The 26,962-nt window shown below is 47.4% G+C and overlaps 2 protein-coding genes across 2 annotated transcripts; both read right to left on the bottom strand.

Moving 5' to 3' along the window:
* Window positions 1-302: 302 nt before the first annotated feature.
* Window positions 303-15,672, bottom strand: LOC130379783 (uncharacterized). Its single transcript, XM_056586819.1, has 8 exons — window positions 15,528-15,672; window positions 7,067-8,632; window positions 5,806-5,895; window positions 5,392-5,487; window positions 4,690-4,806; window positions 3,615-3,848; window positions 2,614-2,963; window positions 303-1,903 (listed from the first exon to the last, which is right to left on the bottom strand). Exons 1-8 carry the CDS (start codon window positions 15,583-15,585, stop codon window positions 1,400-1,402), a joined length of 3,015 nt encoding a protein of 1,004 aa, XP_056442794.1. The 5' UTR covers window positions 15,586-15,672; the 3' UTR covers window positions 303-1,399.
* A 3,066-nt stretch (window positions 15,673-18,738) lies between these two features.
* LOC130379790 (transcription factor AP-4-like) lies at window positions 18,739-25,700 on the bottom strand. The gene is made up of 7 exons (XM_056586831.1): window positions 25,312-25,700; window positions 22,752-22,917; window positions 22,015-22,113; window positions 21,729-21,899; window positions 20,463-20,612; window positions 19,531-19,701; window positions 18,739-19,056 (listed from the first exon to the last, which is right to left on the bottom strand). Exons 1-7 carry the CDS (start codon window positions 25,398-25,400, stop codon window positions 18,901-18,903), a joined length of 1,002 nt encoding a protein of 333 aa, XP_056442806.1. The 5' UTR covers window positions 25,401-25,700; the 3' UTR covers window positions 18,739-18,900.
* Between the last annotated feature and the right edge of the window lie 1,262 nt (window positions 25,701-26,962).

A 26,962-nucleotide genomic window follows, 5' to 3' on the forward strand; every position in this document is an offset into this window, starting at 1 on the left:
GACTCTTCATTTAGTAAATGTAAATTTGTATGACATTCGGATGTTTTTTAGGAATTCACGTCTACTCGTTCTGGTTGAGTGAAGGCGACCCCTGGTGGTCACGGGTTGTCGTTGCACAGTGCATGGCTGGCCGATTTGACACTCAACTATTTCCCAAGGATTCGAAGGGAATGTTAATTGCTGCTTGTTAATTCAGTCAGCGGTTAAGGCTAATACGCAAGTATCACTCTACCCAGTATACATCAATACTTATAACAATATCAACCCATTACTGGCTATGACATGTGGCATGTATAATAAAAAGCCAGCTGAATAAGGAAAATACTTTAATTTGAATATCACTACACAGTTTGGGCACGTAGGATCATATTGAATGCAATAAATATTAATTTATTAATGCACTGTCACAGCTAGGATGCTATGCTAAAATCATAAAACAAACATTATAAGATACAGAAACACACATTTGCATTCAATAATACATTTTGTGTTGCTCGTATGGCAGTGTAATAAACGGAGCTACATCATGTCGGAGAGCTAGCCTACGGCACACAATGATTGACAAAGACTGATGGGAAGTGTGGTTTATTCAAGACTGCTCCAACCACAACCTGTCCAATAAATACTGAAATGAAAGACACTGAATCAGAAATCTCTCTATAGACAATGGCTCGAAGGCAAGAAACACATCTAAAGGTGTTTCAAATGATGGGGTTCCTACCATGTTGCATACGTTCAAAACAAGACAACCACCCTAAACTATTTAGCAAATACACTAATGTTATCGTCTTATCGGGATGATTATTCATGGCTATTTGTTCATTGAAATATTTATACTGCGACAATTCTCCCGAGAGTAGCCGGTCTTGACCAGGTTGGACGGGGGAACGCAAAAGAGACAGAAGATATTTGGGACATTTAACTTGGTAAAATATGAAATTGAATAAAAGGTGAAATATTCCAGTGCTTTCATAGTACCATTCTCAACCAGACTAGATCTCCCTCTCCCTCTCCCTCTCCCTCTCTCTCTCTCTCTCCCCCCCCCCTCTCTCTCTCTCTCTCTCTCTCTCTCTCTCTCTCTCTCTCTCTGTGTGGCGGGCTGATGCAGCCATAAGCTGCCAATGCAGTGCTGGATCCGGGACAAAAACCGACGAGAAGAGGAAGGATCACTCATGACTCTCTGATCCCAGGTGTGCTGTAGCCATACCGGCCCCTCTTTGGTTTCCCATCTCTGTGGCGCCCGTCATCCCAGTAGACAAATACATACAGTGACCAAGGGGGGGCGCTGTCACCCGTGTGAAGCGTGTGGCTACTGTCCTTCTCCCTCCATCTTTCCTTTATTTATCTTTCCTTCCTCTCCACCGCTCTCCTCCTCTTCCTCTCTCTCTCTCTCTCCGTCTCACTGTTTCCGCCAGCGGTTCTTCGGCTGCTCTGTGCAGCCGGCGCCTTCACAGGTTCCGGGCAGCGGCGGCGGCGGGGCGGCGGCAGCGGGCGCAGCTTTGGCGGGCCCCGCGGACATCCTCCCCACGCTGCTGAGCAGGGCGGGCAGCTCCTCGGTGATGGCCTTCTCGATCTTCTCCAGCAGGCACCCGCCCGACCAGCTGCAGTGCTGCGAGAGCTGCTTGAAGCCCGACATGGAGTTCACCCCGAAGAAGTCCTGGTAGGCCTCTTTGGCGGGCAGGTCGAACTTGCTGACGTTGGTCTTGGCCAGGATGGACTTGAAGATGTAGTACTTGTCCGGGTCGGACACGATGTCCCGGGTGACCTCGTAGGGGTCGCTGAACCAGCCCAGCTTCTCGGCGTAGGTGTGCAGGTAGCGGTCGACCAGCAGCGCGTGGATACGCACGCGGATGGCGTGCTGCCGGATGAAGGCGATTTTGTTCTCCAGCTGGTTCTCGATCACCTGTGGTCGGGTGGAGAAGTGGAAGAGGGAGTGAGTGTGGAACAAGCAGAGGGATGAGGAGATACAGCATGAGGAGAACAGGGACAATAACGAGCGTCAGGACATTAAAATGGCCTCATGCCAACGTTATTATCATTGTCTACATGTGTAGGAGTGAGAGACTGCTCTGTCTGGTCATATTATACTATCATTTTCCCTAATAGATAACAACCAGGAAGTGGGCTGCATTGTTTACACTATTGTCAGTCAGACCATAAACTGCACCTCTTATTCACCCACACATGCAAATCCTACACTAACAACAACTAATCATCGCCGAGTCAGACGGCTAACCATGCTTGATCCGTTCTTTATACTACAGAGCCTGGTGAAAGGTGACCCCTCAGCACCTTCGGTCAAGGGGTGAACGAACGTTAAAGGCGACACATTATACCACCAGGTGTGTGTGTGATTAGCCATTACAAGCCGTTTTGAAAATCTGCCTCTTCGGACATCACAAGTGGGGGTGTCCACCTAGATGTGTGCTGGATAGATCCGTCTACCAGCCAACCCATCGTAGCAAACGTTGCTCATCTATCCGTCATCACACTCACACCCTGTGGTATGATGTGTCAACGTTAAAACACAGGCACGTCGGCGTCGGCGGCGCTGAAAGGAAGACCCCTCTGAAGGGTGCGTCTCGGGGGGGCGGGGGGGGGAGCCGGCCTCACCTCGTTGAGGTCCTCCAGAAGGGAGATCTCCTCCTTCATGAAGAGCTCTTTGCTGGTGTCGGGGGCGTAGTCCTGCGGCCAGAAGGAGCTGACGTAGACGCGCGGGGGCTCGGTCACGTTGATGAGTGGCGCCATGCTCCAGAACAGGGCGCCATACACCCGCATCAGGTCCTGCCGGGCCAGGTTGTCCGCCTTGTTGAGGATGATGCGGATCTGGGACTCGCGGCCCTTCATCTGCTTGAAAAGCATCTCCAGCTCCCCGCCCACGTCCAGCTTGGTGGGGTCGAACACCAGGAAGATGAGGTCGGCGCGGTCGATGAACCACTGGCACACCTCGTTGTAGGGGTAGCCTGGAAGAGGAGACGATCGGGTCAAGGACTTTCACTCCTGTTTTTCACTGCGGCGCTATTGACGGCCTCAAGTGATCTCGCAGTGTGATCTGTGTGTGTGTGTGTGTGTGTGTGTGCGTACGTGTCTGTGTGCATGCATGAGCTGTATGCGTGTCTGTGTGCGTGTTCACAGAGATGCGTATCACAGAGATTGGTGTGGTCAGTGTGCAAACTTTCGACGCTGGGACCCCCCCCCCCCCAAGCCCTACTGCACCCCACGCTCCCCACCTAGGCCGCTGCCACCGGTCTCACCTCTCTCCTCATGAACACTCCCCCCCCCCCCAGGCCTCTACCGCCTGTCTCACCTCTCTTCTCCTACACCACACTCCCCCACCCCCAGGTCTCTGCGACCTGTCTCACCTCTCTCCTCCTGCACCACACTCCCCCCCCCCCCCCCCCCCCCAGGCTTCTGCCGCCCGTCTCACTCCACCCAGGCCTCTGCCACCTGTCTCACTCCCCGCCCGGCCCCCCCCCCCCACCGGTCTCACTCCCCGCCCGGCCCCCCCCCCCCACCGTCTCACCTCTCTCATCCTGTGCCACACTCCCCCCCACCCCCCCACCCAGGCTTCTGCCGCCCGTCTCCCTCCACCCAGGCCCCCCCACCCGTCTCACCTCTCTCCTGCTGCTTGCGGTTCTCGATGATCCCGGGCGTGTCCACGAAGGAGACCCTCTCCAGCAGCGGGTGGGGCATCTCGATGCCCACCAGCTTCTCCAGGAAGCCCTGGCCGAACTTCTCCAGAGGGGAGAAGGAGCGCGAGCTGTCGGCCGCCATGACGATGCCCTCCACACTGCGGAACTTGTCGCCGTGCATCACCACCGTGTACTCGGAGGTGGTGGGCTCAGCGCCTGCCGGGGAAGCAGCGGCCAATCGTCTCCGTTATTAGGGGTTTGTGTACGTACGCAGGGCCGTTGCACCAAATCCTGGGCCCCTATACGAGAGGTACTGATGGGCCCCCCCCCCCCCCCCCGAATTCCCCCTACCAGCCCCCTGCGCTGAATTGTTGACGGGGGGGGGAGACGAGGCCGTGTGCGACTCCTAACACTATGGGCTGGATAATGGATAATTAGAATTTTTTTATTTTTTTTTATTGCCATGGGCCCCCCCTCTGCCTTGGGCCCCCCCACGACTGCCTCACTTTCCCCCGCAGTCCATCGGCCCTGTACGTACGGATACGATAGGGAGATGGTAAGCATGTTCAATTGCATTCGTGTTGTGGTATATAGCACAAGAAATGCATCTAAACATATTATAACTATTTTCCATCTTCATGGGCACACAAGCAGAACAATTAGCATCTTTTGTTGACCTAGTTTACTTCTCATTGTGAAATATGGAGGAAAATGTGGATATTTTTGCACCTCCACTTTCAAAGAATGGATGGAAATTACGTGTTAAACAGCAACATATGAAAGGGTCACATAGAGAGCAGCAGGTAGAAAGGACATATTTCCTGTTTTTATGAGCCAATACGTGGAATTGAGGACTTGCAAGTCAAATCCTAATTCCCTTTTGGTAGTTGCCTTTCTGAACCAAATGCAATAGCACACCTTATCCGCATACGTTTGCGACTCCTGTGTGGCAGGGCGTTTTGTGCTAACCCAGGGGTGTGTGACTGGGTGCAACGGGGAACCAGACTACACTGTGGGTGCTTTCACAGAGCAGCTGAGCTGAATGGAGATCTTCTACCTGTATAGAGCTCCTGGGTGCTGCTGTGAAGGCCGAGCAGGTAGTTGATCATGGATGACTTGCCCACACTCCAGGGACCCAGGAACAATACCATGGGCTTGGACGTGATTTCACCATCTGTGTGTGTGTGTGTGTGCGCGCGTGTGTGACAGGGAGATAAGCAAAAAACATATTAAAAAAACGTGTTATTTTAATGTTATTTTTAATCTATTTGTTACGGTTTTATTATTGGGTTGTTAAACAAACTATCCACTTATTCTCCGGGTTGCACAACTTTGTTTTTCACTACCACGATACACCACATGGGGGCTCACAATTCACAGACAGCAGCCCCCTGCTATATTATGACATTATTTGAGCTGCGGTTTGTCGGCCTGGAAGTCTGGCATTTTTTATAAATTATATACAAATAAAGCAACTATTTATGACGTTCAGACTGATTCAAGTTGTTAAATATATCTATTTGCTGCTTTACCCGATAGATCAGTAGTTATTGCTCTTGAATCGTGTTTTCTTCTTGCTTTCAACTATTGTGCTTTAATTAACGCAAATCATCCATGAAGTAGGCTGCTCAACACTGAGGCCTGCATACAAATATGTTCTAATGGAAAAGATGAAAGCAATTAAGCATTGTTGTCAATTCTCATCCCTCCTGGGAATGATGGAATTAAGGTCCACTCGAGTGGAGGGAAGTGAGCCTACCCGACACTTGGTGCTGCCTCATTTCATTGTACTTGTATGCATTTTCCATGGGCTTGATGGCGCTGTGATAGATGCTCAGTAGCTTCTTCATGGCAGCTATAGAGGGCGAGAAGTCATGGTCAGGAATACATTTTGGAGGCCAGTTGTTTGTGTTTTGGGATCTTTGCTAGTCCAAGGTAATGATGCAAACATCCGGAGAGAATCATTTGAAAGGTTCCATTGTATGTCTGTATGCATGCAAGTATGTTTCTATGTATATGCGTATATGCGTATATGCCTATATATATATATATATATATATATATATATATATATAAAAACATATATATACATGTACTGTATGTATGTCATCTATGTATGTATGTAATGTATCTATGTATGCAATGTATTCAGGACTCTTCTCTCTCAACTCACCTGAGAACTCTGTGGAAGGCTCGGAGGAGGTCAATCGCAGCGTCTCGTCAATGTGGGTCCTGTCTCTCAGAGGGCGGCCCTCTCTACGGGCTGAGGGGAAGCAGAACAGCAGAAACAACATCAGCCAGGTCCTGGGGTCCTCGTACCACCCTTGCATTAAGTAAGAGGCAAGGCCATGAGATGACGCTAATTAGCATCGAAGACATGCCGTAGAATTAATCTCTGGCTTTGTCCAAAAGCCGCCCCTTGTCATATGCGTAACATGAGTCGTAATTATTTGATCCAGTAAAGCTATGGGATCATGGCTGGCATGGTTACAAAACAGACTGCCCTTCCCACCCCCTCTTCCCCCCCCCCCCGACCAGGCAGTGGTTTGACCCGGGCTGAGCGACCAGACCATCTGCACCGTGTGCCGGCCTTGCTCTTGTATCACACTCCATCCATCTCACTGTCCATCCCTTTCTGCAGCTATTTTCAGAGGTCTATTTCTGTGGCCCAGGTTATTCCTGCATGATGTGCCTCAGGACAAACACACACTAACACACACACACACACTAACATACTTATTATTTTCCGTCACACACTCACTCACTCACTCACTCACTCACTCACTCACTCACTCACTCACTCACTCACTCACTCACTCACTCACTCACTCACTCACTCACTCACTCACTCACTCACTCTCACACTCTCACTCACACACACACACACACACACACACACACACACACACACACACACACTAACATACTTATTATTTTCCGTCACACACTCACTCACTCACTCACTCACTCACTCACTCACTCACTCACTCACTCACTCACTCACTCACTCACTCACTCACTCTCACACTCTCACTCACACACACACACACACACACACACACACACACACACACACACACACACACACACACACACACACACACACACTTTCTTTTTACAATTCAACAACAATTCAAACCCATTCAAAAATAGACACTTTGTAGTAGGATCATACTTGGCGCCAAAAACGCGCTTTCAGCCTCTGCCAGCATCTTTTACAGCAGGCATGAGCCCCCTGGCATCATCCAATGGAATGTTTTGAGCTTTCCTGATTAAAGCAGCACAGACTGCCCAAGACCCATCGTGTATTAATGGGATAAGTTAGCTCAGCTTTAGGCAGAAAAGGGTTGGACATTGTCAGTAACCCATCGAGCTCTTAAAACTCTGTGCTCAAGCTACATTTCGTTAGCATTTTCTTGTTGTTTTGTCCGTACCTTTAACAGGTTTCGCCTCTTCACTCGTCTCCTCCACTGTAGCCTCCTCCACAGTGACCTCCTCCACTGGGACCGCCTCCACTGGAGCCTCCTCCACTTGAGCCTCCTCCGCAGTGACCTCCTCCACTGGAGCCTCCTCCACTGGAGCCTCCTCCACTTGAGCCTCCTCCGCAGTGACCTCCTCCACTGTAGCCTCCTCCACTGTAGCCTCCTCCACTGGAGCCTCCTCCACTTGAGCCTCCTCCGCAGTGACCTCCTCCACTGGAGCCTCCTCCGCAGTGACCTCCTCTACTGGAGCCTCCTCCACTTGAGCCTCCTCCGCAGTGACCTCCTCCACTGGAGCCTCCTCCGCAGTGACCTCCTCTACTGGAGCCTCCTCCACAGTGACCTCCGCCACTGTAGCCTCCTCCACTGGAGCCTCCTCCACTTGAGCCTCGTCGAAGATGACCTCCTCTACTGGAGCCTCCTCCGCAGTGACCTCCTCTACTGGAGCCTCCTCCACTGGAGCCTCCTCTACTGGAGCCTCCTCTGCTGTGACCTCCTCTACTGGAGCCTCCTCCACTGAAGCCTCCTCTACTGGAGCCTCCTCCGCAGTGAACTCCTCCGCTGTAGCCTCCTCTACTGTAGCCTCCTCCACTGGAGCCTCCTCTAATGTAGCCTCCTCCAACGGGACCTCTTCAACAGCCACGGTATCTTCAACCTCCTGAGCCTCATCGTCTGCCACCACAGCTGCAGAGTCGTCTAAAGGCTCTGGAGCTACCTCCTCCACAGCAGCCTCTGGTTCTGGGATCGGTTCCTCTGGAGTCACTTCAGGTTCTGGGAGGACATCTGCTTCTGTCACTTCTGGATCCTCCAGCAGTTCAGCCTCAGGTTCCTCCTCTTCCACCTGTTCCTCGAGAACAGCCTGAGCGATGGCCTCTTCATGCACAGTGTCCACCACGAGATGATCAGATGTATCCTCCTCTTCTGGCTCAATGGCCTCAGCTTCCTCCTGTGGTTCTCCACTGATCGGTTCCTCTTCAGTGTCTTCTCCAGCCGCTTCTTCTACCTCTTCTTCATCTTCCACGGCGTTAGCTTCCAGCTGTTCCATCACTTCTTCATCCTCTTGGGCAGCATCTACATCTGCAGTTTCCTCAACACCAACCTCCTCCACCTCCCCCTCCTCAAGCTCTACGGCCTCTTCTGTGGACTCTGACAGGAGATCTTCCTCCAGCATCAGCTCCTCATCCACAACCAACTCCTCCCTGGAAGCCGCCTCGTCCACCCCTATCTCTTCTTCACTGTCCAGTCCTTCAACAGAGACATCTCCCCCTGCTGCAGCTGCTTGTTCCTCCTCGTCCTCTTCGGAGGCAGGTTGATCTTCATCCTCTACTTTCTCCAGAGAGGGTGGGGGGTTGCAGGGCTGACAGAGGGTTCTCTCTGGGGCGGGGGTGTCGTTGGAGGAGGTCTGGCTGCCATGCCCCTCTGTTGGGGGGCATGGGCAGGGGAAGGGCTCCACATCAGCATGCTGGAGCTCTAGCCCCCTCACGGCATCCTCATCATGACTGGAGACCCCATCAAGGAGATCTGTGGAGCAGGGGCGATTCTAGGTTATGACTTTTGGGGGGGCTGAGCCCCAGGGAGCCACAGGGGTATATGAAGTATATGTATCTATCAATCCAACACATTGTATATTTTTGAACAGTCTGCTGGTTTATTGTCAGAAAAGCACATACCTTTTGTAACAGTTTAACCTCAGTTAAACTCATAATACCAATGAGTATTTCATCCCAGAGGAAAGGATTAAACACATTTTGGCTAGTCTCTAGCTCTTAAAGAAGAAATAAATTGTTTATAACTTAATCTTTTTATCCCCTAACCCTAACCCTCATTGCCATAACAACGTGAGCTAATCAACATGTTCTAGACCAGTTGTTCACAATTATTTTCTGTCATTCCCCCCCTAGGAGACAGATTTTTTTCCGCGCCCTTCCTGAATTGAAATAGCCTACTATGAGAACCTGCTAATATTTATTTACTTATCTGTACAAAACCACTGTATAAGTTGCTGGCACCAGAATACTGCATACAATCACCTTATTATCAAAATTGATTAATACAATTAGCTGAGATAACATCTGCAACAACTTACAAAAACAATTTACAAGTTCAGTTTATAACTAAATTTGTAAAATTTAAACAAGACTCCTAAGTCTGTGTGAATCTCAAAACAGAGAAACAAGAGCAAATGATTTGTTTGCATTTAATTCAAAATATTTCTAAACAGTAAACATCGGTCACTTGTCAGCTTCATCAGCTTATTCCCTTTCAAAAAAAAAATATATGTTCATCTTTCAAGCATGAATAAAGACACTAAATCCCTCTGTCATGACTTTGTATGATCAACATTTTGGTAAAACTTCTGACCATTGGTATTATGTTAATTTAAAATAAAATAAGTAACTTTTATAAATAAATAAATAAATAAATAAATAAATAAATAAATAAATAAATAAATAAATAAATAAATAAATAAATAAATAAATAAATAAATAAATAAATAAATAAATAAATAAATAAGACACTAAGTCCCCTCTGCCGCTCGTGCACCCCCCGACACCTTTTATCAGCTGATGGCGTTTTCATGAGTCTCATAGTATTAGAATATGTTGTAATACATGGACCTAATCGGTTAGGTGGATACATGATGACCGTCTCAGTGATTTCACCTACAATGAAAGCTATTTGCAAATTGTTATCACAATCAAAAGTTGCTTTCTAAGGGCCGGAATAGGCTTGCTGCTGACAATGCATCAGGATAGGGTCATAAGACCATGAGCCAAGTTTGGTTTGAAGGCCTTGCAGAGCTCACTTCCTGTTCAACGTCCCCCTGAGGTCAAAGGTCCAAAGGTTTTAAACTCCATATCGTATGGGTATCGTATGGTTATAAATACTATACTAGTAAGAGTATAGTATTAACCATTCAATGACTCCTGTACCATTTATACACCGGAGACACACAAAAGTAAAATTGTGTATTGAAAAATGTTTTGTAGTATTAATGACTTGATGATAAGAAATTGTTGTCGCAGACCCATAGCAACACAACCACAATAACACAATAACTCCCATTCACTAAAGAACGTGGCTAGAGCTATTCATTCTGTTCATCCATATTCTCTCTGCTCGATATGTTTGGTTGTTGGCCGGAGTACACTCAAGCTGCATGATAATCTAAAATGCATGATGACATGATTTGCCATCATGTGTTCTGGAAGGGTTCCACAATTTCAATGTCATGGCTGTTCTTCTGCCTTTAACATAGAGGGCAAAATGACGTGTCTTCAGTAGCAGAAGTTAAACAGCATGTGTGCCAAATCAGCCTTCAGAGCACATTTCGTCCAGATTCTCTAGTCACATGTCGTCTGCTTTCTTCTAAAACGTCTCTTTCTATCGTGTGTGAGGTCCTCTTCTTGTTTTTAGGTCTGTGTCTGGCATGCACTGAATCATCAAAATGTTCCATGAAGAAGAATGCCTGATTTTTATACTCTGTAAACACAAGTTAATCCTATTTATCAACCAAATCCCCCATTATGGCGTTGATCGCTTTGATTACCAATCAAAACCATACGCCATTTGCAGATGGTTTCCTTCCCTCTCTGACTTCCATTAAGGAGTGAAGACCTCCCTGACATGTACCAGCGCCTTGTGCCATGGACAGGGATTGCAACAAGGTAGGAAGTACATTATGATCGCTGCATATACTTGGTACATCGCTCTCTGCTTCATCTCACACTGCATCATAAGTGGATCGGATACCTAGACCAGATTGAACCCAGAGCCCTGACCTTCATTTAGTTGAATTATGAGTGGAAGAGAGAGAGAGAGAGAGAGAGAGAGAGAGAGAGAGAGAGAGAGAGAGAGAGAGAGAGAGAGAGAGAGAGAGAAAGAGAGAGAGAGAGAGCGCAAGATAGAGAGAGAGATAGCTTGCCAACTCGATCTTCTGCAGACTGTGAAGCCTCTAGAGGGACAAGCGTGTTATGTGAGCTGAATGTATGTTTGAGATTCATATTACATGCCAGAGGAGGCGCTTGGGTTGAGACTCATGCATTTCACACCTTCCCAAGCAGTCAATTAAGGTGCTTGCTCTCAGTAGAGCCATTGCTCCCAATGCACTATGTTGGTTGAAGATTTGTCAACATGGAATCGTAGAGAAATCAATGATTTCAAGGCAGCCGAGTCTTTTCGGTTAAGTGAACCTAATGTAAACCTTGGCCTTCTGGGGCAATGGCCAATGTGTCGTACATATATATATATAGATACTAATACCCTGTATATATAAATACTCTTGAAACGATCTTACTCTAGTCTACAGTGTCAATGAAACGTTGGCAAAAGAAGCTGGCGCTACTGTCATATCTATTTTAAATGTGGCGCTAGGGATGCCAGAGCTTAGGAACCAAGAACTTTGGTGAAGATGAGTCACAGAGGTCCGTGCTAAGGGGGGCTGGGCTGGACAGAAAGCTTAACACTCTTGTGCTCTGCTGCGTCCATTCCCTCCGTGACAACTGTGTTGTCCTATTCTGGGGCCTGATTCACTCCCCAAACAATTTAGAGGCCCTGAAGGTGCCTGCCGCTCCCCAGTCGGGATTCTGTGGGGGACCTAGTAGCCCCTACCGTTGGGCACGTCACTGAAATCATTACATGTCTTTGTACCTGGGAATGCTAACCCCAGTCTAACTCATGAAGCCATTGACGTGAACTACCAGTACTTTGGCTGCCAGGGGAATGTCAGAATGAGCCTTGTGGAATGTAATTGACAGATTCAATTGGCTTTTTTTTGCCCGTTTTTTCCATCCAGGTCATTTCAACAGTACAAACAATGGATACACTTCAAGCCGACAAACAGCATTTAGTCTTTAATAAAAGGCCCAACACCTTAACCTCTATTGCTGACATACACAGACATCAACTCTTCCAAACTGGCATTCAGTGTGTCCACAGTGGCCCACACATTTTAAAGACCCTGCTCATAAAACTTGTCTCGGCGGCGAGACTTAAGTGTACCCAAGTCCATAACGGAGAAACTATACAGGGATCTGTGGCAGAGGACTTGAGCACTGATATGCCCCTGCTATGTAGGGTTTGATGTCGGCTGCACGGTTTGGATCTGGTCCAAAGCTGTACTGCTATTACATCGTACGTCCCATAACCCGAGCTGCTGCTGCTGCCAGCCGGTCAGGCGTGTGTGGATGAGACGGCACTACCCTCACGAACTGACTAGGCATTACAACACCCGCCCCTCTCTTCTAAACTCCCACTTCTTAAAGGTGGAATATTATACCATCTGGTTTGAGTGTGATTTGCCGCTACAAGCCGTTTTGAATATCTACCTCTTCTGACATCACTCGTGGGTGTGTCCACCTAGATGTATGACGGAGAGATGAGCTACGTTTGTTGCAGTCTGCTGGGTAAGGCGGTAGACTGATCTATCCAGCATCTACACATCTACAGGGACACGCCCACTTGTGATGTCAGAAGAGGCAGATATTCAAAACAGCTTGTAGCGGCTAATCCCCCTCACACCTGGTGGTATAATATGTCACCTTTAAGGTGCATGTCGTTGAAGAGGAGTCTGCATGTCCGAACTATGATGGATTTGTTCTATAGGGCTCCAGTGAATGGTGTTCATTCTTCAGGTTGAAATAGAAATAGTTTCCTACTGATACATCATCAGTGTCTCTCATCATGTGATGATGTGGGACAAATATATTTGCTCACCTTAAACGGCAACATCAACAATATTTCAGGGGGCTTAGAATTGTCTCTCGTTGTGTCAGTATGTGGCATGTGCAGGGTTCAACCTCAGGGTGAGATCCAGGTGTGGCAGGAACGTCAGTGCACACGAGATGGCGAAATGAGAGTGCAAAAATTATACACAGCGACAAGTGGTCATCAGCAAAGTAAAAAGGGTCACTGCTCTCCCACGGCTTGTGGGGGTGGTGACCCGGAGGTTTTAAGAAGTTTTTAGTTGTAAGACAATGGGTTTTTGCAAGGGGTATGATAAGGAATGACTTGGACTGCATGCGGCTTTAGGTTGCTTCTGAACATGTAATTAACCCTTTCACATCTGAGCAGAGCTTGGATTGTTAATAGCCATTCAGGTACTGTAAATAGATGGGTGGAGTCCCCATCAGTACCCTTTTCCCATTGTGAATTCAAAACAATGTAACAGTTGGTAGTTCATGTGGTAATAGTCACCACATGATAGCTTCATTTGGTCCCATTCAGTTTACACATTCAGACAAAATGGAAAGGGCTTGCGTAGAAGAAGTACGAATGCACCTAGGATGTTTCTGAAACTTCCTGCTTGCCCGTCGATGTGTCTGTCTAAAGGTGCTGAGAAAAAAAATCAACACATTCATTTACTTTGTTGAATGTTTCCTCTTGAAAGCAAGTAGGGGAAATGACAAACGAATAACACATCAGAGTTTATCAACAGCAACATAACCTGTATGTGATGTGCAAGAACCTCCCCGGCCCTTGCTGTGGGGCAAGGGCCCCCCGTTAAGCCTGTAAAGCACATGCTACGGTCAGGGGATGGAGGGGGACAGGTGCCCCGGGTGCCTAGGTTCTCTATGGCTGAACAGAAATAGTCCACACTGATTCAGAGGAGTGAAAAGAAGGAGGGATGGGCCTTTCATGAAGACTGGAAGCCCTGCCTCCAATGGGACCACACTATTGCACAAGTCCCCTGCAACACCCCCACACAGCTATATATAAAACAATAGAATACTCTAGTCCCATCCACTAGGTCATCAGAGTGGAGTCAAAAACACAATGTCTGTTGATGGTGAATTTAATTTTTTTTTTCGATGAAGGGACATTCACAACTTGCAACTTTTTGTTTCAAAATGGTATTCAGAAATACTGTAATTCTGTACTGAGTGCCTTAATTGAAACAAAATACAGAAAGACAAAATCATATTGATGTATCACTCAGAATTCAGCTCACATTTTACTCGTTGGCAGTGCAGCGGGTTTGCTAGCTGCATTAGCTCAGCAACTTGACAGGCATGAGCATGCACAATGTGGAGAGAATATGTGAATAGTTTACACAGGGTATGCCTGTGTCGATTTGTAGTTCGGTGTGGTGTCCGGCCCTTAATGTCCGCATATGAGGGAAAGGACTGTCCATGTCTGGCTTTAGTTCATACAGTGTTCGGTTACTATGCCCTTTGACATGGGCCTAACACCTGGCTATGGAAGCCCACCAGGACCAAAATATACGAGCACAAGGGCAGGCAAGGGTACCCCATTAGCAAGCACAAATTGAAAATACAAAATGCACTGCCAGCCTCACCAAAAGCCAGAGAAGTTTCTATCCTCTACTACCCTCATTACAGTTGCCATAACTAGAACTAGATACTTTAATACGATAATCCACAATCCACCAAATAATAAAAGGACTGTTAACCTTTTACCAGTGGGGTGTAAGGACACTGGGAAATTCCCCTGTCCGGTCATGTGCTACCCAGATGCCAAAACCCTCAGTGACATTTAAATGCAGGCCTTGACACTGCTAGGCAGCCAAAGCCACAGGAAAGGTAAACAAACCTTAAAGGATTCAACCACCCTCTGCTCTGCCTGGGTGAAGCATGGCCTTATCACAGCTGGTTACAAATTGTTGTAAGAGAAATCACCTCCATTACCATTTATCAGTTAGTTATATATTAGTTGTATTAGTACTGCTCTTTGGCCTGAGCCAGGTTTCGGTTTATCAAGTTGGAAGCCTGGTTTTGAAGTCTGCCCTGTGACTCCAGTGCTGTTTAAATACTGGTGACAGTGACGCCAATCATGCCTCAAGGAGGTGGCTGGCTCTGGTATTTCCTCCTCCACTGGTGCTCTCCAGCTGGTATTTCAACATACAGTAGCCACAAGCTGCTAGAACACTAATGACACAGTAATGAATCTTTCAATGTTCAACAAGCATGTTAACACACTGTCCATAACTTTCACCATTTCAAGTGTGCAGAGTACAAAATGACATATTACTTCACGGACACTGGTTAAAACACGGCCTGATTGAAATACACAGTCCATTGTCAAATCACACCGTCATTTCAAGGTTATTCAAAAACGAAACAGATGATACATCCCTGGCATACCACAGTTAAATAGCTCTGAAACAAGAATGAGTGGAAACACATCCAACAGCCCAGAAGGCAATGACAACAGCTGGTGAATGAATGACTACGTGCCATCAAAACGGTTTTCTACCTTAAGTACTACTTGACAGACCTTGGATCCTCTGGCATAGAGTAGACGATAACCAGTAACCGGCTAATACTATCTTTCAACTCCATGCCATTTACTTTGAATACATGATAACCAGTTGACCTACTGCCCTTAATCAATCCATCCACATAAGCCGTCCATCATATCAGAGTGAATAGTGCATTAACAAGTCACAAATCCATACCTGCAGAAGCAAGGACCAGCAGTAGCGCCAGGCAACTCACAGAGACCAGCCACTTCATTCTGTCTGCCAGAGGCCTTTCCCAGAGCCTGTCTCGCTATATATACTACTGGCACATAATGTAAAGGGTAAGCCAGATGAAGGGGAGGGGCCCAGCTGCCGCGGCTGTGCAGGACATCTTGTGTCCAGAACAGTTGGCTGGTCCAATCAGTGGTGTCAGACAGCAGCGATGGTGGAAGTGTGATACTGTTGGGGGCAGTGGTAGTGTTCACAGCGCAAGCTTGAAGAGAAACAGCAATGGTGACGAATTGTATTCCTCAACGTCGTTATGGTACCGTCACCAAAATGCTTGTATCAATATATAAATGTGATGGGGCCTTGACCAAAATAAATGTCATTTGTTTTATTAATAAGCAAAACTGTTCTAGTAGGTTTACGCAATAAAGCATTAATTTTTTATAAACACCACCTCCTAGTGGTTGTCGAAATAAATATACAGTGGCATTGTTTTTTTCTGCCAGCACATTATACAGCACAGTACACCAGTGTTATTTAGAAAAAAAGTACAAATTTTATTTCATTTTTTTTTCATCCTTAAGGCCTGTTTATCCAGGTTTTTATAAACAAAATATAACAGCATTTCAGGGAACAGGACAGGTGAACAAAAATAAATCAGAAATATTAAAATGTTTCCTCATTTCGGAGGATAAAAAAAAAAAAGAAGCAAAAGAACAACAGCTGCTCAGGTTTGGTAACGGAAAATAACTGCTTCTTTTTCTTTCTTTTTTTAGAAATGGCAAAAACAACACCTTCGGTATCCTTGATTGGGGCAGCATAAAACATCAAGTGCTTCGTATCAATCATCTGGTATCTGGCCCAAAGGAGAGGAGTGCTGCCACACACAGACACATTAAGAGGGAGCCGTCGCCGCCCCAGCCTCAGCCCTGACTGATAAATTTGAACATCTCTCCAATAAAGATATAAAACCGGCTAAGGCTACGCTTAAAATATGTACATAGAATCTCCCACCTCTCGTGGTTTTTTAAAGAAAAAGGGTATATAGTATGACAGAGAAAAGCATGAAGGGCCCCCCAACCGGTGTGAATGTGGCCCCTAGCTGGACCGGTGGCCACACGTTGATGGTGAGACATGGAGATGTAGGAAGGAGGCAGCCCAGGCTTCCAGGGGAATGAGCCATGACAGACCTATAGAGCACCCACTGACGTAACCCCCCCCTCCCCCCCCCCCCCGAAAACAGGTTCACACGGAAACGTGACGTACATGACCAAACAAAGAACGATAAAGATTCAAATAAATGGAATGTCTACAGCATCAAGTCAGCGTATGAAAACAGGAGCGATACATGGCCACATTCCCCGGGCGGGATTCCAGTCGGACAACAGAGACGCAGGATATAAGGAGGGGGGGAGTGGGTCTGCTGTCTGCAGGCGGGGGGGGGGGGGGGGGAAGGGGAACAATCTCATTTTCAGTGCAGTGCACTGAGCAGACGACACAAATAAAAACAATAACTATTCAACGGTGCCCTTTCGATAGGTCCACACCACCCATTAAAAGCACCTCTTTTACCAACCACATTTTTACCTATTTTCATTGTTTGCATTGTTTTCCAGGATACCTAGATGTGGCTCAAATTCAAAACGGAATAAATTGATTCGTAATGTAGTTTTAGGTGTAGGTTTGGCGCGTTTGCCCACCAGAGACGGTTGACTGTTTTCCAGCTCTAAGAGCGATAAAAGACTACATATGAAGATGTTACCATCGGTTTTGTTTACCCTCCCTGCCAGTGCACTAGGTAGTGTAAGGATAAACAAATAGGGGTCTCCCTTAGTGCTCCGAACAGCAATATATAGACCCAGAGCACACAGAAGGTACAACGTTACATTCTAAGATGTAAGCAAGTGATGCTTGGTAAGTACATGTCTAGAAACGGTGCATAGATGATCCCTTCCTCATTTCAAACAGTCACTGGAGATGGAATTGCATAAATGCCCAAAGCGAGTGCATAGTCACAACGGTCCAACGCGTCTGAGATGCTCAGCCGATGCTTTTTAAAGAGGCCTCGTTTAAAAGATAAAACCTGGGACCCGATTTAGTTAGATTCCAAATAAATGCGTCCAGTTTTTAATCTCAATGGTTCAGGGGGTATGGTATGTTTAGGTTCTTAACATACGTCATTATTTGTAGCAGAAGAGGGGACAGATTTCTGGATGAACCAGCTTCGATGATGTGTATAGCTGTGTGTGTGTATCCATCACCATTGGTGGAGTACAATATCTGACAAGCAATCTGAAGATTAATAACCATTCCAGTTATCTAGCCCAAGGCCGCGTCTCGCATCGACAATATACACTAAGTCAGTTGTTTAAGTCAAAGAGCGAGACACTCCCGCCACATACATTCAGTAACACCGCAAAACAAAGAAGGAAAAGCCCCTTCTTGACTTGATTGATGGTTTAGCTTAATCTTACTCGTTATATCCAAAACACGGGATCAAACATGGATCAATTTTGGTTTGAGTCCATCAGATGAATCGTTGATTCCTACAGTTTTCTTTTTGTTGAGCTTCATCCACTTTATCGCAGCTTAAACCAGCAGGGTGGCACACATGAGGCCAGACGAAGGGGGGAAATAAGTGCACCCCTCTGAACGCACCCTCAGCACTTAGGGGCTCAGCCTGCCCCGAGCTGTATTACATTCAACTCTCCGTCGAGTCTATTCATTTGCAGCACACGCATAATACGGTCAATGAGTATACTGGAGCCGGGCAGCGCTGACGCCACGATTGTAAGTAGCACGTGATGAGATATTAAATGAAACAAAAAAGGACGGAGGATTGAAAAGTATCTTTTTTTGGAGAAGGACGACGATTGGTTTCGCTGACGTTTTTTTTTCAGTTTTTTTTCTGCTCTAGCATCAAGCAGCTTTGCAACAGTGCAGGAAAGAGGGAACACCTCCGAACACAAACTTACGTTTATTGGGTTCGCGACGTTGCACTTCCCGGTTACTTAGCGGCTCATTTAGCCGCTGGAACCGGTTCGTTAACCATGTAAACAAATTTGAATTGGTCAACGAGGAAATTGTCTTCCGAAGGACACTGGTGCTTACAGTGGGGTTGTCCTGGTTTCCAGTACGAAGGAAATACGTGACTTAACAGTGAGTGGGGGGGGGGGGGGGGGGGGGGGGGGGGGGGGGGATAACGGATCATCTAAAAAAAATTACTTGTTCGCGTCAAGAGGCAACTACAGTGTGTGTGTGTGTGTGTTTGTGTGTGTGCGTGTGTTTGGTGTGTGTCGGTTGGTGCGTGTTTGTGTGTGCGCGCGCGCGTCTAATGCAGCTTTTGCATGCAAGCCACGGGTTAGTTCATCGAGCGCTCCTCCCCCTCAGTGTCAGTGTCTGTGTCGGAGCAGGTGGTGTCCATGGCAACGTGGGCGGGGCTGACGATGACCGCCCGCCTCTGCTCCTCCTCCACGCTGCACCTCCTCTCCTGGGTGCGTTCGATGTGCTGGATGGCCTTGAGGGAAGCACACAACCGTTAGTCATCTCTCGCTGGATCCCGATGTGACATTTTGAACACACACACATCAGCGTCCGCTGTTAAAAGCTCACGTTTAAAAAACGAAATGGTGTCAAGTCATGAGCGACCCTTAAGGCTTAGTTTTGGTTCCACGTCTCCGCAACGCAACGGGTGTTACCGGAACCATTACGCCCTTGTGGACCCTCCTTGCGTCCACCGCAAGGGCCTGACGTGCGCCTCCAAAAACGGGTCGACGCTGCAGCAAGGGCTGTGATTGGTCCGCTCACTGAAACCCGACGCAGAACCAAAATAGGTTCACGTCCGCGTCGGAGCGACTCCTTGGTCATTGCGTTGCGTCAACGTGGAGCCATAACTAAGCCTATAGTATTTTAGTATTTTGTATAGCACAATCTCACACCGACGCAACACGCGACTAAAAAGGTGGACGTGCGTGCAGGTCTCTCCTCGTACCTGCACAATGGTGTCCAGGTTCTGTCTGGACGTAGACACAGTGCTGGTCTGGGCGCTGGGGCTCAGCGTTACCACGGTGACGTGATGATGCGGGTGCTGGAGTAGTGTGGGGGCCGGGACGATGACGGTGGGGTGGTGGGTGGGGGCTGGAGGGGTGGGCGGGGCCTTGATCTAGAACAGACAGGGACTTGTTAAAGAATGTTCTTTTCTTGTTTTCCCCCCAAAAAAATGAAAGGAACCAAAAAAATAAAAAATTAGGGCGTTACATTATTTCATGCCGTACTCTGCAGTCATGTGCTTATCAGCCGGGGCGCCCTACTTGCCACTTGATTGGCATCGCAGACTTTTCATTCAATCCGACACCTCAGCTGACTGGAGATCAACTGACAAGATATCAGGTCAGCCAAGGTCTGACGCAACGGTTGAACATGAAAAGCTAACATGGCCCCAAATCTTCCACTGAATCCCAATCCCTTACTGCTCACAGGTTCTGTGGAGCCCGGGTCTTGCCTTGTTTATGTAGCCGGCTCATCTGCTGGGAACTGTATACTATGGTATGGCATGACTGTTTACGCTACCGCTCTGGAGAGGGGGGGAAGCCCCCTCTGCTTCCAGATAGAACTGGATAAAACAAATGAGAACAGCTGTTGCGCCAATAAGTCTGACACAGCCTGCATGAGGTAACGGCTGCCCACGTCTGGACACGCTGGGAGCGCACCTCAAAAGGTGGCTCAAGGTTGTTCAGTATAGTCGCTGCCGCTACATACATTGAAATACTAGCCTCACGTGCGCAATGCTGGTCCACTAAAAAAATTTTTTTAAGCCCAGCCGCTCATTTGCGTGGGAACATAGACAAGCCATTGCAAAGTACCCGCAATGTTTAAATGATGTGTGTGCGTGCGCGCGCGTGCGTGCGTGTGTGTCTAATGTACCTTGGGGCTGTGTGCGTGGTTCTCGGTGGTCTGCCCGTGCATCTGCTGCAGCCGTAACAGGGTCTGGCTCTGTAGCTGGGCCTGGGCTTCCAGCTCCTGGGTGATGACCTTCAGCCGCTCCGGGTGCAGGTGGTTGCCTAGCGTGTGCACCTGGGAGCAATAGGCGGAGGAACACACGCACTTAGAGCCAGCGCAGCAGGAAGACTCTGATGCGCTCGGACCGATTCTCTTAAAAAGGAGATTAGCGGTCGGTCTCTCCAGGCTTCTCAAAAACAACCGTTACCAATAAAAGCACAAACGACTTCCTTGTACTGATTCCTCCGGGGAGTTTTTAATGTGGTTAACCTTCCGCCATGTTTACAACGGCCATGGAGTACTTTAATCTTTGTGATGAGTACTTGTAGGGCGATTCCCTGTTACATTGTGCAAAGAATCCCTGCTGACAAACATGATTTTATACTGTTACTCTTAAAGGCTACTTTATATCTGTACTATGCATTTATTTATCAGACTCTATGCGAATTGCACATCACTTGCACACATAAGCACCTGTCACGTTAACCAGACATCTGACACTTAGCCTGGTCTGACAACCACGTTTACATAGGCTATATGTCTTATGTGTAGGGATTTCTTGGGATCTGTTGTACCAAGTCAGACCCCTGGGTGGGTCTTCGTTATGTACCGTCATGAGCACACTGAGACATATCCCTAACAACTTGTACAGTTATATAGCAATAAATGATTGAACCTTCATCTTGATTCCAAAAGACAATTGTCTCCGTGTATCCTTTTAGACCAGGCGTCTCAAACTCGCGGCCCAAGGGCCCATTGAGGCCCACGGGATTATATTTTGTGTCCCCCTACTTGACAACAAAGTTTAGCGTTAGTGCGGCCCGCGCGTTGTTGTCAAACGCACATTTTTACTGAGTGGCTCGACAAAAGTCCAGACAAAAGCCAAAGGACGCTAAAATGTCCCGGTTTCCATCAACCGCTATGAAATGACCCTGTTGTCAGCGATTACATAGCCAACGTGATCCTATTATAGCCCGATCATTAACTTAGATTGGGTCAGTTGTGCTCCTTTTTTTTGTGGAATACTTGATGCGGCCCAGCCTGACCCAGACTCTACCTCCAGCGGCCCCCAGTTAAGTTTAGTTTGAGACCCCTGGTCTACAATGTACTCTACCTCGAAAAGAAAATGATTGGATAGTGCCCTTTTAAAGTATAAGTGTAAATGTGTGTTTGTGAGCGTGCGTGTCTCACCTGCTCCTCCAGCAGCAAGCGAGCTGACCGCTCCTTGCCCAGCTGCTGCCGTAGCTCCAGCATCTCCCTCCGAAACTCCTCCCCTTTTTCTTCCTCCTGAGCGTCGGGGGAGCCAATCCCCTCGTCCTTCTCGTCCGCTCGCCTCCTCTTGGGCGACGAGCTGCTGAACTCCTTGGGGGAGAGAATGGTGCACCATCTGGTGTTAGGTTCTGACCCGGTGCCGACCACCAAAGAAGATGCTCATCGACACTCCGTCATTGACCTAATGATCCACACGCCACCGTACCTGGATGAACCGCTTCAGCTGGTTGTTCTGTTGCAGCAGCTGGGTCTTCTCCTGCTCCAGGGCGAAAATGTAGTCCGACGTCTGTTGCAGGATGGCTGCCTGGTTGGGGCAAACGCGTAGGTTTAGATTAGGGCTTTGACTTTTGCCCAAAAATCATATTCGAAGTTCATTTGTTTATTAATATTCAAATATATTCGAATATTTATTAATAACATTTTGACCATTAAATGCCTTCACTAAGACCTGGATTGGGCTACGTGAGGTTTGTTTACCGCGTTGCTATGGTTACCGGTCTTGCGCGTTCCAACGGTTTATTAGGTTTCTAATAAATCGCTGTCTGATCAATACTTCATTCACTGCCTCTTCCGTGGTCATTACAATATTATGAATGGACTGCGTCGGGTTCTCCGACGTCTCTCCCTCTTGGCCTGCCCACAACAGGTTTGAATATTAAGGGCTGCCTAATATTCCTACGAATTTTGATTTATTTTTTGATATTCTAATTATATTCGAATAACGAAGTTCGGAGTCAAAGCTCTAGTTTAGATTGAGAATTAAATTCACAGGTCAAACATGCATCATGAGCATGAAAGGCACAGACACGTTTTTCCTTACTCCACTGCCTTCTGGTGAAGAGCAGATTCCCGAAGCCAAGCAAACACCCCCATGAGCTCAACACACCGTGAGCTCACAACCCAGCAGCCTGTGTCGAGTGTGCGTGCCCTTGTGGGCCGTACCTTGCTGAGCTTCTCGCCGTCCGTGTGCGGCAGGAGGGACTTGAGGGACTGGAAGCCGGCGTTGATGCTCTGCATGCGCCGCCGCTCGTTGCTATTGGCGATCTCACGGCGAATACGCCTTTCCTGGTCCTGAGCTGTCTCTGGGCTGAGGGGAATGTTGGCCAGGCTGAGAGAGAGAGGGAGAGAGAGAGAGAGAGAGGGGGGGAGTCAAGACAGTGCCACAGAGAGAGGGGGATTCAAGACAGTGCCAAAGAGAGAGGGGGAGTCAAGACAGTGCCACAGCGAGAGGGAGTCAAGGCATTTCCACAGAGAGAGAGAGAGAGAGAGAGAGAGGGGGAGTCATGGCATTTCCTCAGAGAGAGAGAGAGAGAGAGAGAGAGGGGGAGTCATGGCATTTCCTCAGAGAGAGAGAGAGAGAGAGAGAGAGAGAGAGAGAGAGAGAGAGAGAGAGAGAGAGAGAGAGAGAGAGAGAGGGGGAGTCATGGCATTTCCTCAGAGAGAGAGAGAGAGAGGGGGAGTCAAGGCATTTCCTCAGAGAGAGAGAGAGAGAGGGGGAGTCAAGGCATTTCCTTTCAGTTTCCTTGTATTGTGAAGGCCAAGAGAGGTCATGTGGGAAAGTTTAGTTTCAATTTGGTGCCCAGTTCATACAGAATCTTACAAGTTTGGAGTTGACTTTGTATTTTTGTCTTATTTGTAGGGATCAATTGCAATTGTTTTTGGAACAAAAAAAACATTAGTTTGTTGACTCCAGTACATGCACTTCCTCCTCACCAGAAAAGCCTTTATCCAAATGTTGACCTGCTAAAGAGGTCAGCTGTCACTCCTCCACTCAGAGCTCTACACCTCTGACCCCGTGTTATGTGGTCACAACTATTTCTTCAAGGAAAAACAATGGGTGAACCATGATGGCCAAAGAGTAACCCGTTAACCTGATTTTCCTGATCTTTTCAGTTTGGTGGATATTTTGTAAGAGGGGTTGGTAGGGCAACAATGCCTGGTTGGACAGGCAACCCTATGGCTGTGTGAAACAAAACAATAAGTTATAGCTGCGACTGCCTTTGACCTATATCTGGTTACATATGCTGCTTGGGTCACAACATTTCACAGATAGGGCTTACTATCACTGCGCGGTTCTGCATTCACTTTGAAAACAAATAAACGTTGGTAATGAAGCCAATGTGATTATTGACTTCCTAATGTTATTACTATACAATAAAATCCAAGCTTTTCCCTGACTAGGGGGCACGATATGAAAGCCCAAGAGGGTTGCATGTTATTACGGTAACAGACTTGAGACAACATGAGAACATGACTTGAAGTAGACTGTTATTCATCCAGCCTCTGAATTGGCATGAAGCGCGCGCACACACACGCACACGCACACACACACACACACACACGCGTGTGTGTCTTATCACATCAGCCAGAGGAAGACAGATTGGGGGGGTACGGATGGTTTTACTTGGGATACTTGGTTCGTATTTAAAGAAGGATATAGGAATAACGTGTGGAACAGTCTACGTTAACTGCGCGCATATGGTCATTCACAAATGTTGCTGAGTCACATGTGCGCGCCTCGTCGAGGGGTTGCGTTTATTGACGCACGAGTTGCAATAGGCTTAACAGTAACAGTCACTCTTTAAGAAACGGGAGAAACACAAACGAACTTCGATTCCTCGTTTTCCCATTCCCTCGGGTTCGGACTGAAATCGAAAGCAGCATCGACGTGCTGCTACTACTAGGCAAGTAGTATCACGCGATAGGACTGAAATGTGACACCAGCAGGCCAGCCCCTTGGCACCGAGAACAATGCCTTTTCCGTACACTCGGGAGCTAGTTTTGGTCAATGGCTAATCGTACTACTTTCAACCACACAAGACGTGCAAATCTCGAATTCAAACCACGGGAATGTGTGCGTTAGTGTAGTCCGTGTGGAAGGAAAGCGGGCGGGCCGGCGAGGGGAAACAACAAAAGGCATGCGAAAAGCACCAGCCGTGTTACATTCTCCACACGACACACACCGTGGACCAGCATGGCTGCGCAGCGCTAGCCGAGCAGCTACACGGGCAGGGCTCCACACCGTGGCCCCGTTCCGCCCCGCCAAGGGTCGCTAAACGTGAGGGTTGAACCCGGGGGAACATGAAACACCGTGATTAGTGTTCGGTGGACCGCTTAGCGGTTGTGTGGCACGTTATCCCCCGGAAAAACCGTGTCGAATACGGGGGGGGAAAAGTGTATAGCGCCAAAGCGGCGTGCAGCACGATAACAACCACGTGGTTGGTGTTGCGCCCGACATAAACGCATCCATTTCGCGGTGTTTATTTACGTTTTCAACACCCGTTCGCGGTGTGGTGCGCGTCGATAGCCGCGCCGCTTCGGGTTATCGATAAGTGCCGCCATGGTCGGCGGGGGCACGAAAAGGAGTATTGACAACCATGTTGTGGGTTTACCAAATGCGGGTGCTAACGGCTAGTAAGCTAACCCACTTCCGATCCCGATTGCCGCCAGCAACAATCAATGCACGGCGTGTAAATAGGGCGATCTCACGTCGGATACATACCTACAGAGCCCCCCGATAACATCCTTCTCCGATTTCTTGAACTGCTGTAAGGAAGGGATCTTCTCTGTCGGCATCATGAAATATTCCATGCTTCCGAAGCCCCCCTTGAGAAATCTGTGTTGTTTTCCCCGCCACGAACCGCTTATTTAAGAAGAGGTGTTGATTATAGAAGCTTCCTATTCACCCTGTTTAGGTGCATAGTTTAAATCCTAAAAAACAATCGCGCTCCTGCGTTAAAGGAAAATAGAGAATCGGAATGCCTTGCTGTGTTGCAGCCACAGCTGATGGGGATCCTCCAGTGCGCGTGTGTGTGTGTGTGGCTCTTTGCCTCCGCCTACTACGTGTGTTTGCAGCTGATCTGTCTCGAGGCGGGAAACAGCTGGTAGGAATCAAGTTGCTCTCTGTTTTCCGGAAAAGTAGACAACGCACAAAGGAGTCCAGTGAAACACGGCTGTTGTGTGGCGCCGTGTGGATAGGCTTAGCCAATCTAGAATACACATGTTTAATATCTACATTGGATAACTCATAATATGCAAAAAAAATAATGTTTTATCATGTATGATATTTGCTTTTTCATTTGATGGCCCCCTTTGGGGGACAACACTATCTTGCAAACACGAATTTATGGTTCATCAATAAACACAACAACAGTTAATTATTAATTAATAATAGTAATAGTAGAATGCCACTCATGATTTGGTTGTGTCTGAGCTGGTAACACACTTACCAGGCCCTTACTCATTAAAATAATAGTGGAATATATAAAATATATGTATAATAATCATGATCAATAAAAATAAATAAAAATCCACCTCTTGTTTATTTCATTTACATTAGGGCATTTAGCAGACGCTTTTATCCAATGGTTACGGTTCGTCCACCAATCTGTCCAGTGATCTGAGAGGTCTATCCTGAAACCAGAAGACCTTTTATAAATGAGCCTCCATCTGAATCTGTTTGTTGTTTAGGTTTTGATTTGACGGTTTTGTTTTTCGGGTTAGGGTTAGGGTTAGGGTTATGCTTCTAATAATTCTCAGTATTGTACATATAGGCTTTGACTGTGTTCTTGTATTGGTGTTTATTTTCTTCTACTTTGAAACCCTTTTCCTTCATCGCTGATAATAGCTTGAAAGTAATGACGGAGCTACAAGAGACACATCCATATCAGCTCTCGACCAATATTAAAAAAGAAAACAAGGGGCTTTCCTCAAATCAACCCCTCACTGCAAAGCCAAACACTATAGAGCCATGGGGATCCTAAATATAGATATAAGCGTCAAATAAGTAATATATCGAGATTCACATTGCCCCCCCATGACCACTTGTAGCCAGCCTCTTCATCGTATGCACCTGGAACAAACGCCTTTTCTGCAGTCTCCTCCTCAGATGTCAACAACAACACTATAGCAGAAGGATTTCGTCACCCCCTTCTGCAACTCTGGAATTTGTCCCTGCTCCTTGTACTTTTAAGTTGGATTGAATTGTAAAATCCAGAAATGAGCCATAAAACCCCAGAAAGAGAAAGAAACAGTAGGCTATTTTATATTGTTGAAATGGTTAGATCGAATAACCACTAGATGGCAGTGAACTATCAATGGTACTTAAATGTTTGGGTCGGTTCTAACAAATAGCCTACATCTTAACTATCAGC

Source organism: Gadus chalcogrammus, chromosome 3 (genome assembly GCF_026213295.1).
Source record: "Gadus chalcogrammus isolate NIFS_2021 chromosome 3, NIFS_Gcha_1.0, whole genome shotgun sequence".
NCBI lineage: Eukaryota > Metazoa > Chordata > Actinopteri > Gadiformes > Gadidae > Gadus > Gadus chalcogrammus.